Genomic DNA, 16159 nt, shown 5'->3' with positions numbered 1-16159 from the left:
GCATGAGGCGATGCCTGGACCCTACAGAGGTTGCACAGGTAGTCCAACTCCTCCAGGATGGCATATCAATACGTGCCATTGCCAGAAGGTTTGCTCTGTCTTCCAGCACAGTGTCAAGGGCATGGAGGAGATTCCAGGAGACAGGCAGATACTCAAGGAGAGCTGGACAGGGCTGTAGAAGGTCCTTAACCCATCAGCAGGACTGGAATCTGTTCCTTTGTGCAAGGAGGAACAGGATGAACACTGCTGGAGCCCTAGAAAATGACCTCCAGCAGGCCACTGGTGTGAATGTTTCTGATTGTTTGGTCAGAGACAGACTTCATGAGGGTGGCTTGAGGACCCAACGTCCTCTAGGGGGCCCTGTGCTCACTGCCCAGCACCATGGAGCTCGATGGATGGTCTGGAGAAGCTGTGGAGAACATTATGCTGCCTGAAACATTGTTCAGCATGACTGGTTTGGTGGTGGGTCAGTGATGGTCTGGGGAGGCATATCCATGGAGGGACACACAGACCTCTACAGGCTACACAACGGCACCTTGACTGCCATTAGGTATCAGGATGAAATCCTTGAACCCACTCTCAGAGCCTATGCTGGTGCAGTGGGTCCTGGGTTCCTCCTGGTGCACGACAATGCCCGGCCTCATATGGCAAAAGCACGTAGGCAGTTCCTGGAAGATGAAGGAATTGATACCATTGACTGCCCCCCACGCTCGCCTGAGCTAAATACAACAGAACACCTCTGGGACATTATGATTCAGTCCATTTGACGTCACCAGGTTGTACCTCAGACTGTCCAGAAGCTCAGTGATACTGTGGTCCAGATCTGAGAGGAGATCCCCAGGACACCATCCGTGGTCTCATTAGGACCAAGCCCCGACATTGTCAGGCATGCATACAACCACGTGGGGGCCATACAAACTACTGAGTATGATTCTGAGTTACTGTAATGAAATTTCAGCAAAATGGACTAGCCTGCCGCATCATTTTTCACTTTGATTTTTGGGGTGTCTTTGAATTCGGCCCTCTGTTGGTTGATAATTTCATTTCCATCAAACGATGTGGCATCCTTTCATTCCTAACACATTACCCAGTCTACAACAGTATAGAGATCCAATGTGTTTTCAAAGTGTTCCTTTAATTTTTTTGAGCAGTATATATATATACATATATATATATATATATATATATTAAAATAATATAACCATATTATATGTACAGATTCCTTGTATGTGTTCACTCACGTACTTGGCCAATAAATGCGATTCTGATTCTAAAGCAGGGGTCACCAGTCTTTTTGAAACTGAGAGCTACTTCATGGCTACTGAGCCATATGAAGGGCTACCAGTTTGATACACTCTCCTTAAATCATATATAATACACGTTTTAAATGTTTTTTTTTTGATATTGCCATTTTCAAATCTATATAAATGCAAATGTGATTAAAGAAGAATAGCAACAGGATACAATAAAATTTTAGACTCTGCTCAATGGTGAGTTGTGCTATTTTTAGAACAGGTCCGCGTGCGACTCATGTGGTGCTTGGGGGCATTCTGGTATAAGGTAATATTATTTGTTATATAATCAACTCAGGTGAAACAAAAAAATGTATGTTTTCAGGGTTGCCAAAACTCAATCTCAATCGTTAACAAAATTAACACTGCCTTCAATAAGTTAAGCAATACACGCTCATAAACTGACTGTACATTTTCATCTAAAATAGTAGGGTTTAGTACATTTTTATTAGTACATTTTTAGTTAGATTTATGACAGCTTTGTGTGGCCACTTGCTATTTCCAAGTGGCTTGGCTGGTTCACAGAAGACAATCACCTCCATGTGTGCGTTTCTGTTCATCCATGACTGTGCTCATGTGGATTTCTTCCAAGTACAGCACACAGGAAGAACTCAGTGCTTTAGTGAAATCCAGGTCCTTTTGACTGAAATGGTAGTTTACAGATCCTGTCTTAGCTCAAAGTGTCCTCCCTGATATGATTTATCTTGTCATCCTGGCTATAACATTAAGTGTTATTGAATAAACTGCGGTTGAAGGTTCCGGTATGTAATGTGTAAATGAGCCTTAATAGTAGAATGTGCAGTGCTCACTTTATAGTTACTGGTGTGAACTCAGAATAATGCGAAATGCTCAAATTATTAAATGAGAATAACTAAGAACAAGCATCATGGCTAAATGTGAGTCTCACATTCTTCCAGAAATTTCTGCCAGTTGTGAAAGTGGTACATGACCTCCAGTTTCTCTCCCCTTGTGCCAGGTGTTGTACCGGAGCAGGCCGGAGAAGCTTATCCGTATCCGAAACCCTTGGGGTCAGGTGGAGTGGACTGGGGCCTGGAGCGATAAGTATGGACAGGATCATTCTGCCGCCTCTCCTGCATCCATAGCGACGTCGCCGGGGTGCTGCCACAGCTGTGTTTGATCGCCGTTATATTCCCTGTTCTTTGTTCAGCTCTCCTGAATGGAATAGCATCGAGCCATCTGACAGGGAGAACATGCACTGTCGGAAGGAGGACGGAGAGTTCTGGTAAGCGAGCACTTTGATCATAAGGGTTCATATCGTACCATCAGTCATGTGACCCATTTAGTATTTCTACTGTTTTTTTTTTTTTGTATTAAATCTGTCTCTTTGAAGACCATTTTAATAAAATCGGTCACCCTCTAGGTCTTAGCTTTCCAGGATTTTTTTTTTAATCATGCTTTTATAGAATCAGGTTTATTCTTTCCTTTGGTGTTATGTTTGGAAACCTGTCGTTAAAAGGCAGAAACTCAATGAATCAAAATTTTAAATGGTCTCGCAGTATAATTGATGAGAACCTACCATCCCTATTTATTGGACAGTTACAGCGGATAACCAGCTCAATTTTAAACAATGAATCCCATCCTTTACACACTGAGTTCCAGGTTCTTCCCTCAGGACTAAGGTTCATAGCTTGAAAGTGCAGAACTAAGAGGCACAAAAATAACTTTGTTCCATCAGCAGTCATTCAGTTGAACAGGACAATACAATTGGGCAAGAGATAAAGAGATAGTGTTCTCCTTTTGTTTTGTTTATTTAATCAAATATTTGATGCATGTGATCAAGTAATAATACTTCTTAGTTCTTATGTCTTGTGTGTTTTTATTTATTTGTGTGTTTGTTTGGGTCAGTGTACATCTTTGTTTGCTGGCTATGTGGATGTTGACCAATCTCCTGTAAACCAAATTTACGTATGGGTACAAATAAAGTAATGTGATCCTGAACCTGAACCTAAATGAAATATGTAAATGACAAAGTATATTTAATATTTTATTCCTAAGTATTTGTTAAAGTGTTATGTGTAATAGGCAGACTAATTTAGATACGGTTACTAAACAGTGAGCTTGTTGATGCCGTCTTAAAGTTTAGGGAGTGGGCTGTGTCTGGCAAGAATGATATCTACATCATGGCTGAAAGTGAGGTGACAGATTTGAATTTGGTTGGGAAAAAGTAGGAAAGGGGGAGCGTATTCATACACATTTTTCTGCCCACTTTAAGATTACTTTATATCGCTTTGATTGTTTTGAAATCATTTTCATTTTGTTTCGTTTATATTGCTGTTCCATTCATGGTGTCATTTGCAACAATAAATACGCTTTATACAAATAGTGTGGTGGAAGCGCATACAAAAATGACTCTGGACTTCCCATTGCATTTGTTTGGATCAAAATTCCAATACAAACCATGTTATACATACAGTGTATATTTTACCAATCAAGAAACACATTTATTTTTTTATTTTAATTCTAAAAGTAGAAAATGTTTTAAATATAATTGAACTAGAAGGGTACATAACCATATTTATCAGCATTTTGTATATTTTATGAACTTCTGTTTTAAGTATTGCATCAGGTTGCCAACATGTCTGCTGTCAGGCTAGCCAGAGGGGGAGACGAGTAACAAATGGAGAACCCGACACAGACCTAGCAAGAACTAAAAAAAGACCAGGAACTGATATATGACACAGAACAAGCAGCAAACTCAATATCAACAAACAAGCATAAACACAGAAGAGCAAATATTACTAATTAAAACAAATTGTAAATAAAACAGCATTTCAACTTTCTTAAATGTCAGACAACTACATGGGCAGCACAAATTAGAGAGGAAGTTTTAGGAGGACTTACGACCTGCAGAAACCAACTGACTGCCTGACAACTGCGATGTTGCTGTTTTAATATAGGTTAGAGACGTGTGGTAATACAGTCGTCCCTCCGGGTTCATGAGTTTGACATTCACAGTTTCGGTTATTTACGATTAAATGGGAATACTTTTGGGCGATGCATAAGCAAAAAATATATAAACTATATTGAAAATGATTTGGATCACATAAAATCGCAAAATCCGTACATTTTACTGTTATTTAATATTTGTTAGTGTATGTGTATACTGTATATTTAATACTAAATATTTAATACTATTTTTGGATAAATAAACAAAAAGAGCTTTGGGATCTATGCCTCTCTGACTCACTCACGTGTTAACTGACTGTGACCGTGGAGGATTCACCAATATAAAAATTTGCAAGGATCTTCCACCCCTAACCCTCGCAAATCTGAAGGGGTGACTGTATAGCATACATTCAGGAATATCCGCAGCTTTTACAGATACTGTAAAATACAGATACTGCATGCTGTAGCTGGGAGGTCAGTTTGGCTTTTAGCTATATGGTTACATGAGTCTCGTTATATCACTGAAGTTTTACATAATCCTGAGGTCCGCCTGAAGCGAACAGAGGAGCATGAAACCTGCAATAACATCATACTGTAATCAAATTTTTGTTAGAAGTCTTAATGCATTTTGAATTGACATCAGAGTAGGAAAGGGGGCAGTTCATGATTCACCTTGAACTAGCCCCTTTTCTGTTGGTGGAATTTAGAGTGTGAGACGAGCCCCATCCCGGAGCTTAAGTGGTATGCTCTGGCCCTATGCGACATTTATCTCAGAAACTATGGGGCGTGGGTTTCTGTCTGTCCCTTTGCTTCAGAAAGCTAAGGATTCAGCTTGGCAAACTTGGGGAACTCGGTTAACTGACCGTCAGGGTGTTGGGTATGAGATGTGACAGAGATTTGGCTCCTTGTAGTGTCAGGTCTCCTAATACCCTATATACACCACTGAACACTAGGTGGCAGCATAGATCTTTGACCTTGTTTCCAAGATTAACTGAAAACTCGAAAAGGATTTGGTTGTGAAGATATTGATTTATTGGTTTCATCCACAATTCTGAATGTTATTGATAGCAGGAAGAAGCAAGCGAATGTAACTTTTTGTTTTTTTAGTTCCCTGTGTTTTTGTGTGTTTATAATATTTTCATTGAAAATACAGTAAAACTTCGGATTGCGCGCATAATTTGTTCCAGAAACGTGCTCGTAATCTAAAGCACTCGTATATCAAAGCGAATTTTCCCATTAGAAATAATGGAAACTGAGATGATTGGTTCCACAGCGCAAAAATATTCATATAAAAATTATTAATACAAAATATAAAGTAAAAATACATAAAACAAAACCTGCACTTTACCATCCATCCATCCATTTTCCAAACCACTTATCCTACTGGGTCGTGAGGGGTCCGGAGCCTATCCCGGAAGCAATGGGCACGAGGCAGGGAACAACCCAGGATGGGGGGCCAGCCCATCGCAGGGCACACTCACACACCCTGCACTTTACCTTTGAAAAGAATCGTGGATGGTGTGAGGGAGACAAAAGAGAGGAGAGGTGGAGGGTTATTTTGTAGGACGACTTAAACTATAACTAATGGAATCATATGTTGACTCACTGGAATCTTTTTCTTTTTGTTCGACCTTAACAAGGAAACGCTTTTGCCTCCTTTTTGATTTAGCGGAAATGTAGACATTGCATTGTTGTTAAACAGATTCATCGTTCGTACTGCTACGCCCTTACTCGGGTGGTGCTTTTCTACAATATTTTGACTATATGAGTGAGGCACACCGACCGAGACCGAGCATGGGAAACGATTACCCACAATCCCGCAGCGAGAGAGAGAGTAGAACCATCGGCTCAGGTGTGTTCACGTGACGCTTGGCAGACAAAACGTATACATAATACTCGTATTGCAAGACCTCGCTCGTCTATCAAGTTAAAATTTATTTTAAAAATTTGCTAGTCTTGCAAAACACTCACAAACCAAGTTACTCGCAATCCAAGGTTTGACTGTACTTTGTTTTTGTACTGTGGAGTTTGGGTAATATTTGTATATACTGTGTATACTGTATATGAGAACCATGTTGTTTTGTCCCAACCACATCTAATCCAGAAATGCAGATCATTTTAAATTTCCTTAATATGAAAATTTGTCTTTAACCTGAATTTACAGTATGAACTCAATCCTATACAGATTATTATTTCTTAGTAATAGAGTTCTTGTTTTCTGTTTCACAGCCTTTATAAATAGGTAATGTTACCCAGTTATTATATTGTTGAGATCACTTTCTAAGGAAGCTTCCAAGTGACATTCTGTTTTATTGAAAAGTACATTTGTGTAACATCAGCACCTTAGCAAATTGATATTTTTCACGAGTTCTGAGGATCTTTAAATATTTGTGGAGTCCTTGAGCAGCGTGAGAGTGAAAGCGAGAGTAAGAATCTTCCCATAGCAAAGGTCAGGAACAGGGTGTAATGATGTAATAACTGTATTAAATACAGACACCGGAGAATCTTTAAACAATTTAATCTGAATGGGATTTTGCAGGCACCTGGGAAATATTTTTATAATTTTTTTGTAAAACTTATTCAGGGTAAACTTATTTATGCTGCTTAATTTTTTATGTGTGCTGGCTGAGTATCGAATCTGCTGTTATTGGTTTTCTTATTGAAGAATTTTGTAAGGTCATTACAGCTTATATAAGGTGGTATAAGAACATAAGATCATAAGAAATTTACAAACGAGAGGAGGCCGTTTGGCTAATCAAGCTCGTTTGGGGAGAACTTAACTAATAGCTCAGAGTTGTTAAAATCTTATCTAGCTCTGATTTAAAGAAACCCAGGTATAGTAGTTGAGAGTTGAATTGTTTTTTTGTTGAGGTTAGCTATATTTCTAAAAATTAAGCTAATGCTTATTTATCAAGCTGTTCTAGTGCGGCGGCTTTAGATACAGCACCATATGGTCATACGGTCCCTCAGATTAACAGTTTTCTATTTTCGCTGTAGTTTATGTACCGTTCTAACAGGGAGTGGTGCTGACTGCTTGGTTTTTCGGACAAGCTATTTCACCCAGAGCCGGCCTAACCGCTGTGCAGCTATCGGTACATTCATCAACACTATTAACAGGACAAACATTGTTGGGTGTGTTTTGCCCCATTGTACGTGTATCGGTGTGTCTAAGAGACAGTTATGTTCGAAGGAAGGATGCCAAGCTTGGCTAAAAGTGATGTGGGCCTCTTAGTCTGTACGCTGATACATATTTTTATGTCTCCAAGGAGAGAGGAGAGTTCATGGACTCCTTCATACATCCAGGGATATACTGTGTACAGTACATGTGTCTACAGAGCTGTAATGCTGCATTTCATTCATTGTGTTTTTGAATTAGAGCACTGAAAATGAAATTGACTATTTCCAGTAAAATTGTTTCGTTCTGACTTGACGGAACTCCCCTCTGATTCCTTCTGACAGGATGTCATTCCAGGAATTCTTGAGGCAGTTCTCGCGCCTGGAGATCTGCAACCTGACTGCAGATGCCCTGAGCGAGGACACACTGAGTTTCTGGAATACAGTCAAGTTCGAGGGCAGCTGGAGAAAAGGCAGCACGGCGGGCGGCTGCAGGAACCATCCCAGTGAGGACCCCCCCTTGCCCACACTGGCCATGCCACATATACACCTGGTCTCACTGCTTTACGGTTTTACCCATCGATACAGCTCAGTCGTGCACGGAAAACAGGAAAGCGGATTCCGTACATGGGCTCTAATGCTTGCAGATATGTGCAGCCTTTTATTCATAGATATATACTGCACTGAGGACCATTTGTATTTAAGTGTAATTGGGTTTATTTTGCACATTTCCCTTGGGCAGTTTGGTTTACTCAAGTGCTGATGTTACAGCATCACCAATACACTTAGTGAAAATAAGAAAACAAATCACAAATATATATAACAGTCAGTGTATTACTAGGTATACCTGTTAGCACTGAGTAGGTCAGACAGAACCGCTTCAGGGGTAGACAAGTTCTGTGTTTTCAGAGAAGCCTTTCTGCACACTGCTGTACCGGGCTTTTGTATTTGCAGTGTCAGAATTCTGGCATTCTCCCCTGATCTCTCTTTAACAAGGTATTTTCTCCCACAGAACTGCCCCTATCTAATGTTTTTGACCGTCACGCCATTCTTTGTAAATTGTATACACTGCAATGTGTGCAAATACTAGCAGGGTTGCTGTTTCCGAGATGCTGGAACCTCCACATCTGCCACCAACCATGACACATTCAAAATCACCTAGATCAGGGCTGGTAGCCATTCCAGTGCTAAGCTGCACAGTAACTGAATTTCTTGTCCCTTTCTGTGTGCTTTATGTATTCAAACGCAGCCACATGATTGGCTATTTGGAGAAGCAGGCTGTATGCATTAATCAGCAGGTTTACCCAATAAACTGAATTATGAGATTATGAAGTGAACTGTGCATGGCTCAGTAGGATAGGGATCTGTAATTGTGATCAGATGGTTGTGCATTTGAATCTCATGTCCAGTAGAGTAGTAACATCACTGCTGTGCCTTTGAGCAAGATCTTAACCCCTGACCTCTTTGACCCCAAGCTTTTTGTCACTTTGGACAGAAGAATCTTGCATAAATAAATGTGCTTCAGGCGGCAGGTGTAGGCAGCTGCAGACTGATTCCCTTTCCAGCTGTGCTCTTTACCTGAGCTGGTGTGAACATCTGGCAAATGCATCATACAGTGCAGAGCTAAGCCCAGCCCATTAGCTCCTCGTTTATGTCTATTATTAAAATAAAGGTACTCCTGTTGCACTGCTATGTGTTTTTCTCATTTCTCATGATTAACTTATTATTAATTATAATTCATAATTCAGGATACTCCCAGAGTTATACTATGGCCTTCAAAATCGTAGTACTTGAGGCATGCTTGTTAAGTCACTTTAATAATATAAGTAAAAATAATAGAATTTTCTACAGCGTCATATGGGTGTGACTGGTAATTCATCCCATTTGATGAAGTCAGCAAGCAGAATACTAATTCTAGTTAATGTTTTTCTGTCTTTCACTTATCTGCATATTTTACGGTCTACTAACCTGTCAGTGTATGTTGCATATTATATGTTTTCTTGTTACAGCTGTGTTCTTCGGGTCAGTATTCAGTTTCTTCCTTGCATACAGATGAGCGATTCTTCAAACAGGGTACCAGTTATTTAGGTCATATCCACTGGTTAATAATGTTAAAGCTATTTCTTAAAAGACAGAGATCAAAGGAAACTCTGAGGCCCTAATGTTTCGGGCAACAAAGAGAGAGAGAATTCCTGTGGTAATTGACTTGAGTTACTCAGCCCAGTAAGGATGATGCACTTACTGTAATAGGACTAATTGTCACTCATGATCTTATATAAGAAAGTGATAACAAAGCTAATATGTGGAAAGAGGGAAGAGTATGCAAGGTAGACAATGATCTGTTTATGTAAATGACTGAGCTTATAAACTTTTCAGTGCTGTTTGGGAGAAATGGTCTTCATATTAACACACATTTGAGAGTGGACACAATGTGGTCCGGTGCAGTATGGTCATGTGATGTGTCAGTTTTCTGTTCCGGCAGAACAGAAATGAGTGAATTTAAAGCAGCTAGAAAAATTTCAGTTTTATCAGAATGGAGTGGTCAGAAATTAGAGGTAATTCATTACTTCACCTTACAAAGGTAGTCATGTCGTGAAGCTGGTGGCATGGAGATGGTTGTATTGGCACTTATGTGTGTCATTGGCATTGCAATGAAAACTGCGACCATGCTGATGAGTGATATGACCTAACAGGAGTAGATAAAACTGACCCCTGGGAGACACCATGCATGTGAGGTGCAGTAGTAAATTTTAGTGTCTTGTGACACACAGTACTGCAGGACACTAAGGTAGGAGTTAAATGGCCTAGATTAGTGGGATATTTATGAAAGCCTGCCCAGCAGTTATAAAAACCAAATATCTAAATGATGCAACATGGTGCGAATCAATGACAATAGTCTTATGGGTGCACTAACACTTGGCCTGGTTGTGGCCCAAGCACAACTGTCCCCCCTTCCCCTCACCCTCTGGTCTGTGCTCACATTCTGTGTAATGCTCTGGGCCCAGGTGCACTTTCATTATCACATTATGACTTTTTGTCCTGAAGAACACAAAAAGGGAAGCGCTATGGTGCAGCAGAATGGAATTCATGATTAATGTCCTTGTGTTGTGGCTTATTTGCAGTCGTCTTGGGCCCTCTTATAGATGTATCCAATATGCAACGCAGCGATTATTGTACTGCATGTAAAAGAAGAGTCATGTATTTATTCAAATAATTTGGAGTTTTTGAGCATTTTATCCAGTTGTTCCCTGTCTTCAGCCCAAATTTCCAGCAAACACTGCACCTCCACTATAGACCAAAGTGATCCTTTTGCCATAAAGTTTGTTAAATATTTGTCGCTGTTATTGTCTAGTCACGCAGTCTTGTCTGACTCTTCGCGACTCCATGGACCACAGCACGCCAGGCCGCCCCGTCCTCCACCACCTCTCGAAGCCTCCCCAAACTCATGCTCATTGCTTCCACTACGGTGTCTATCCATCTCAACGTCTGACGCCCCCTCTTTCTTTTGCATTTAACCTTTTCCAACATTAGCGCCTTCTCCAGTAACTCCTGTCTTCTCATTGTGTCCAACATATTCAAGCTTCATCTTCATTATTTGTCCTTCAGTCAGTTATTTGTACAATCAAGATTGATTTCTTTTAGTATAGATTGGTTTGATCTCTTTGCAGTCCAAGGGACTCTCAAAAGTCTTCTCCAGCACCGTAGCTCAAAGGCATCGATGCTTCGGCACCCAGCCTTCCTCATGGTCTTCTTTCACAGCCATACATGACTACTGGGAAAACTACAGCTTTGACAGTACGGATCTTGGTTGTCAGGGTGATGTCTCTGCTTTTTAATATGCTGTCCAGATTTGCTTTCCTTCCAAGGAGCAAGCATCTTTTAATTTCATGGGTGCAGTCTCTGTCTGCAGTGATTTTTGAACCCAGGAAAATAAAATCTAACATTACTTCCACTTCTTCCCCTACTTCCCCTTCTATTTACCAAGATGTGATGGGTCCGGATGCCATGATCTTAGTTTTTTTAATGTTGAGCTTCAAGCCCGCTTTAGTACTTTCTTCTTTCACCTTCAACAAGAGGCTCTTCAATTCTTATTCACTTTCTGCCATTAGAGTGGTATAGTCTGCATATCTGAGGTTGTTAATATTTTTCCCAGCAGATTTAATTCCAGCAATATTTGTCAGTACTCGATGTTTACCGCCTACCCGATCCGTTCCTTCCGAGTCCATTTCATGTATAATGTACATGAGTTCAAATGAACCGTTCTGTGGCCCACCTCTTCAAGCGGGCCTGGACATGGTTTAGCATTTGATGCCTGGGCATTGTTCAGAGTGATCACACTAGTCAGACAAACTGAAATTTGGGAGTTAAGCATGCTTGGGTTATACCACAGCCAGACTAGCACCCCTGCCTTTCACACAGGGCAAAAAGCTGTAACCACAGGGGAGTAGCAGGTTCAACTGTAACAAGTCATTAGGTGTTTGCCAAGTTTCAACAAGCAGTACTATGTCCAGTTGTTTCAAGGTAGTCAACCCTTTAAGAAAAGTAGATTTATCTTCTAAAGAGCAACAGTTTAACAATGAAAGATAGAGGTTGTAGTTAGCGTATTTTCATTTATTTCCCTGCTCCGTTTCCTTCGATGGTGTCTCAACGAGCTATTAGACCTAATCCGGCATCTTGAAGTCAGGCTTTTTACTGAGTCAGGCCATGCAGACCAGATTGTAGGAATGGCATGGAGGCAATGTGATTACTATTGAATTTATGTACGAAGGAGCGGTGAATATATAATTGACGGAGAGCAATATGATGGGCCATACATGGTCTATATGTCTGTGCTTACAGACAGGGATGTCAGTTCCAACCACAAAGTTGTGATGAAGAATATGCATTAATCCTCAGGGGAAGCACTACTAACTGATTCCATATTACCCAAAATCGACAAGTTATACCCAACTCAGTAATCAACGTAGTTAACAAGGTAGTGGAGGCTCACCATCTATGCTGGCATGAGAAAGCATTAAGCGTGAGGGCTTGTGGGAGCAGGCAAAGTGTACTGTAGTTCTGCTAAAATGTGAATAATTTTCCTTGGAAAATCAAGGAAATAAATGTCGATCCAAGGTACCAATGCATATAGCAACAGCAGCAATAAGCGCTAGAGAGGAGAGGCAGCCAAAATGAGTATAGAGTACTCTCACACGGAAGTATTTACTTTGTTTAGCAGACACCTTTATCCAAAACGAGGTGCAAATGATGTAAATAGCACATCTTTGCTTCAGAAGTTGGTCAGTATAGGTCTGAGGTCTTTACTGCTGTCTGTTTTTCTGTTCCTTGCTCAAGTCACAAAGAATTCATTACATTTATTTATTTAGCAGTTGCTTGATAAAAAGCAACAAAAAACTGAGAAAGCCGGGACAGCAACATAAACTCAAACTGCAAGGACTGCTTTGAGTTATTGCCCAGAGGTCAGTCTCCCTCTACCTACACCCATGGAGAAAGATTGGCCTGGAACAGAGAATAGACCTTTTTCAAGTGTGAAGTTATTTGAAAAGATAATGTCAAAGATGACATTCCACCCTAGACATCAAATTCTGGACAAAGTAAATGCTCTGAGTTAAAAGTATATGGTTTGATATATTTAGGATCTTAAGTAGGTTTCTTTGTCCGTGAGTGTTTTGTCTGGTGGTGTTCAGTCATGGGCTACGTTCACACTGCCAGCCACATCGTTCAATTCCGATTTTTTGCTCAGATCAGATTTGTCTATCTTGACGGTTCACATTCATAACTACAAGTGACCTGTATCTGACCAACAACAAAAAATGTCATATCTGTGGGACGACTCACGGCATTAAAAATGAAGGCGTTAGTAGCTCACGCATGTATTGCACTTTGCTCTGGAGGACGACAAACAGTGAATCAGCTGTACATGAGCAGGTCGAAAAAGGAGAAAATAAGTCAGGTTTTCGCAGTTATTTCTCGAACTGCTGCACCAAGAGATGTGTGGGTATGAGCCTGCTGGTACAGGCTGATGATGTCAGCACATGCGTATAAGCAAAAGGCCACAGGAATTCCGATCCGAGCATTCACATTCAGATCGCATGGCCGCGAATCGGATACATATCTGATTTAGTACCACATATAAAAGTACCACAAATCTTATTTGAAAAGATCAGATTTGCGTGTCCACACAGCCCTGAAAATATCAGATCTGTTTCACATTAAGGCAAAGAATCCGATTTGAGTCACTTTAGCATGGCAGTGTGAACGTAGCCATAACGTCTTTGCCTAAGGTCACCTGGGGAGGCTTTCATATCCAAAGTGGGTTATGACAGTCTGATGACTAATTACTGATGCCCTGTGCTGGATCCAAACAGCTACGTCTCGGCTATTGGCAATACCTGGCCTTCCTTTATAAGCAGAAAGATGTTCCTGCAGATCTTCTTGAGCTGTAAGGCCACATCTTACCATTTATGTCCACAGATACCTTCTGGATTAACCCACAGTTTAAGGTGACACTGCTTGAGGAAGATGATGACCCTGAGGATGACGAGGTGGCCTGCAGCTTCCTTGTGGCACTGATGCAGAAGGACCGGCGGAGATACCGACGGCAGGGCCAGGATATGCACACCATTGGCTTTGCCATCTACGAGGTCAGATTGTTGCAGACACTCTAAGGTGTAGGTCAGCAAATGGCGGCCCAAGGGCTAATTCTGGCCCGAAAAATATTTGGCCCCCTGAAAGAGTTTCTTTTAAAAAAATGTATGATGGTATCTCACCAAAGCTATTTCATATAGACACCTATTTAGATAGGCTTACACAGCTTTTGCATTTCCCAGCAAATGTGACCTAATATCTTATTAATTAATATAATTCTTATTAATATAATTAACCACAAATCATATTTACAACATATAGCTGCAATTACATGCGTCTGTGTAACTACACTGGCCCCTTATTCGGCACTGTTTAAAAAACTGACCTGTGGTTGAAACTAATTGCCGAGGCCTGGTATAAGCACTCAAGATGTACCAACTGTCATAGAGCGATTTTTGGCTACAGAGCTATTATACACCTACGCATGGTTGAATGAATTTAATCTCTGCTCATTAGCTGACTGAGTATCTGGTGACTAATTTGCTCAGTTCAGTAATGTACTATAACATGCATGTCTTACAAAAAATTAAGTTTGCATGCTTAAGTGTTTAAATATCAGTTTTAAATATATTTATGTTCTATTCATTCAAATTTTGTTCAGTCAAACATTAAAAAAACATTTTGAGTATATCACCATTCTTCTCATTATATGTTATGTTTTGCTTTATTTTTCAGGTCCCAGAAGAGGTAAATACCATGTTACCCCTGTGGTATCTCACTACTGGGCTCATCATTTCATTGGAGGCAGCTCACAGAAAGTCTTGGGACGCTTGCTTAGTTCTGTAAAAATGTTGCGAATTTATTGGTTTCATAACAAAAGTCCATTGGTAAGTAGAGTTTAATATACCACCACATATCTTTTATATGGACATTTTCTTTTTATTAAGCGCCATGATTTCTTTAACTGACTAATTCAGTTCTGTTCTTGCCCTTTTGCTATTAATTGCAGTTGTAGTCAGTGACTCCCAAAGGGATACTAAACACAAATGTTTGTTGTTTTATGTTTTTGCAAACGTGTTACTAATTAAAAAGCACTCAATGACACTGTTGTCAATGACTTTTTTAACTCAGAACATCTCTTTTACAACTTTAATTTGGGTTTTAGTTTATTACTACTTTAAATGAATGCTTTACTTTAAACTACTGGTTGTTTCTAATTTCAATTTTTTTGCAAACAAATAAATAATGATTTTTTTTTTGTTATAAAACCAGTAAATCTGAATTAAGCAAAGCATCCTGGAACTTTCTTTGAGCCCCGTATTTCACACAGAGAAAACCATTTGAAGCTAATTGAAGCTAAACTCTTCAGGGTCAGCTGACTTTCATAGCTGAGGAAATTGTAGACATGGGACATTATGATCCCCCCAAAACAGCCCCCCTCTGCTGCACGGCCCTGCAGATCACACAGGTGCTGTCACGCATGTAAGTCCTATCAGCTATACACAGTCTGGCCTTCACCTCAGCCAGGGCACCCCCCCGATCTGTGATTCACTCATTCAGACCACCGGTGGAGCCACTATTGCAGTATTGCAGTACTGTCATTTCCAGGCTTGTGATTCGGAAATGGTGACCAGCCACCCAGATTCTGCAATATCTCTCACGCCGTTTCCTAAGTTTAAGGGCTGCCAAAGTGTCCACCTGAAGAAGGACTTCTTCTTGAAGCACTCCTCCTGCGCACGCTCCGAGACGTTCATCAACCTAAGGGAGGTGAGCGCCCGCCTGCGTCTCCCGCCGGGGGAGTACCTGGTGGTGCCCTCTACCTTCGAGCCAGGAAAAGATGCCGACTTCATCCTCCGGGTCTTCACAGAGAAGACGTCCGAGTCCCTGTGAGTATTGGGAAATCAGAAACCTAGGTCTATGGCAACAGGTGATGCTGTGATTGAGTTTTCAGGGTCAAGTCCCATGTGGTAACTCCTTTCCATTGTGCATGAACAGCTTTTGGTTGGGCATGTGACAGTTTAATGAAAGGAAGTTATTATGCTTGTTACAAACACAAAGGCACTTGTGGTTCCAACATAATGTCATGCTACATTACTGAGCTGGGCTAGTTCCCGTTCCCACAAACCTCATCATAAATGAGTTGCCTTGTAATCAACCCAGAGTTATAACTGCTGCCCCCTAGAGGATCAAAAAAAAATATTTTTTGGTCTTGCCCTAAGGGGGCGGCATGGTGGTGCAGTGGTTAGCACTGTTGCCTC

At 40.7% G+C, this 16159-nt stretch overlaps 1 protein-coding gene across 1 annotated transcript in view; it reads left to right on the top strand.

Moving 5' to 3' along the window:
- LOC125715608 (calpain-1 catalytic subunit-like) overlaps positions 1 to 16159 on the top strand; it is a 41432-nt gene that overhangs the window by 20414 nt on the left and 4859 nt on the right. Inside the window, exons 9-14 of the mRNA XM_048987373.1 lie at positions 2269 to 2354; positions 2461 to 2535; positions 7659 to 7819; positions 13788 to 13957; positions 14637 to 14648; positions 15576 to 15787. Coding sequence (XP_048843330.1) covers positions 2269 to 2354; positions 2461 to 2535; positions 7659 to 7819; positions 13788 to 13957; positions 14637 to 14648; positions 15576 to 15787 — 716 coding nt within the window. The remainder of the gene's footprint in view (positions 1 to 2268; positions 2355 to 2460; positions 2536 to 7658; positions 7820 to 13787; positions 13958 to 14636; positions 14649 to 15575; positions 15788 to 16159) is intronic.

The sequence above is a fragment of the Brienomyrus brachyistius genome, chromosome 20 (assembly GCF_023856365.1).
Source record: "Brienomyrus brachyistius isolate T26 chromosome 20, BBRACH_0.4, whole genome shotgun sequence".
In the NCBI taxonomy this organism is placed as follows: domain Eukaryota; kingdom Metazoa; phylum Chordata; class Actinopteri; order Osteoglossiformes; family Mormyridae; genus Brienomyrus; species Brienomyrus brachyistius.
The sequence above is the reverse complement of the archived record's forward strand: the minus strand, read 5'-3'. Positions and strand labels throughout refer to the sequence as shown.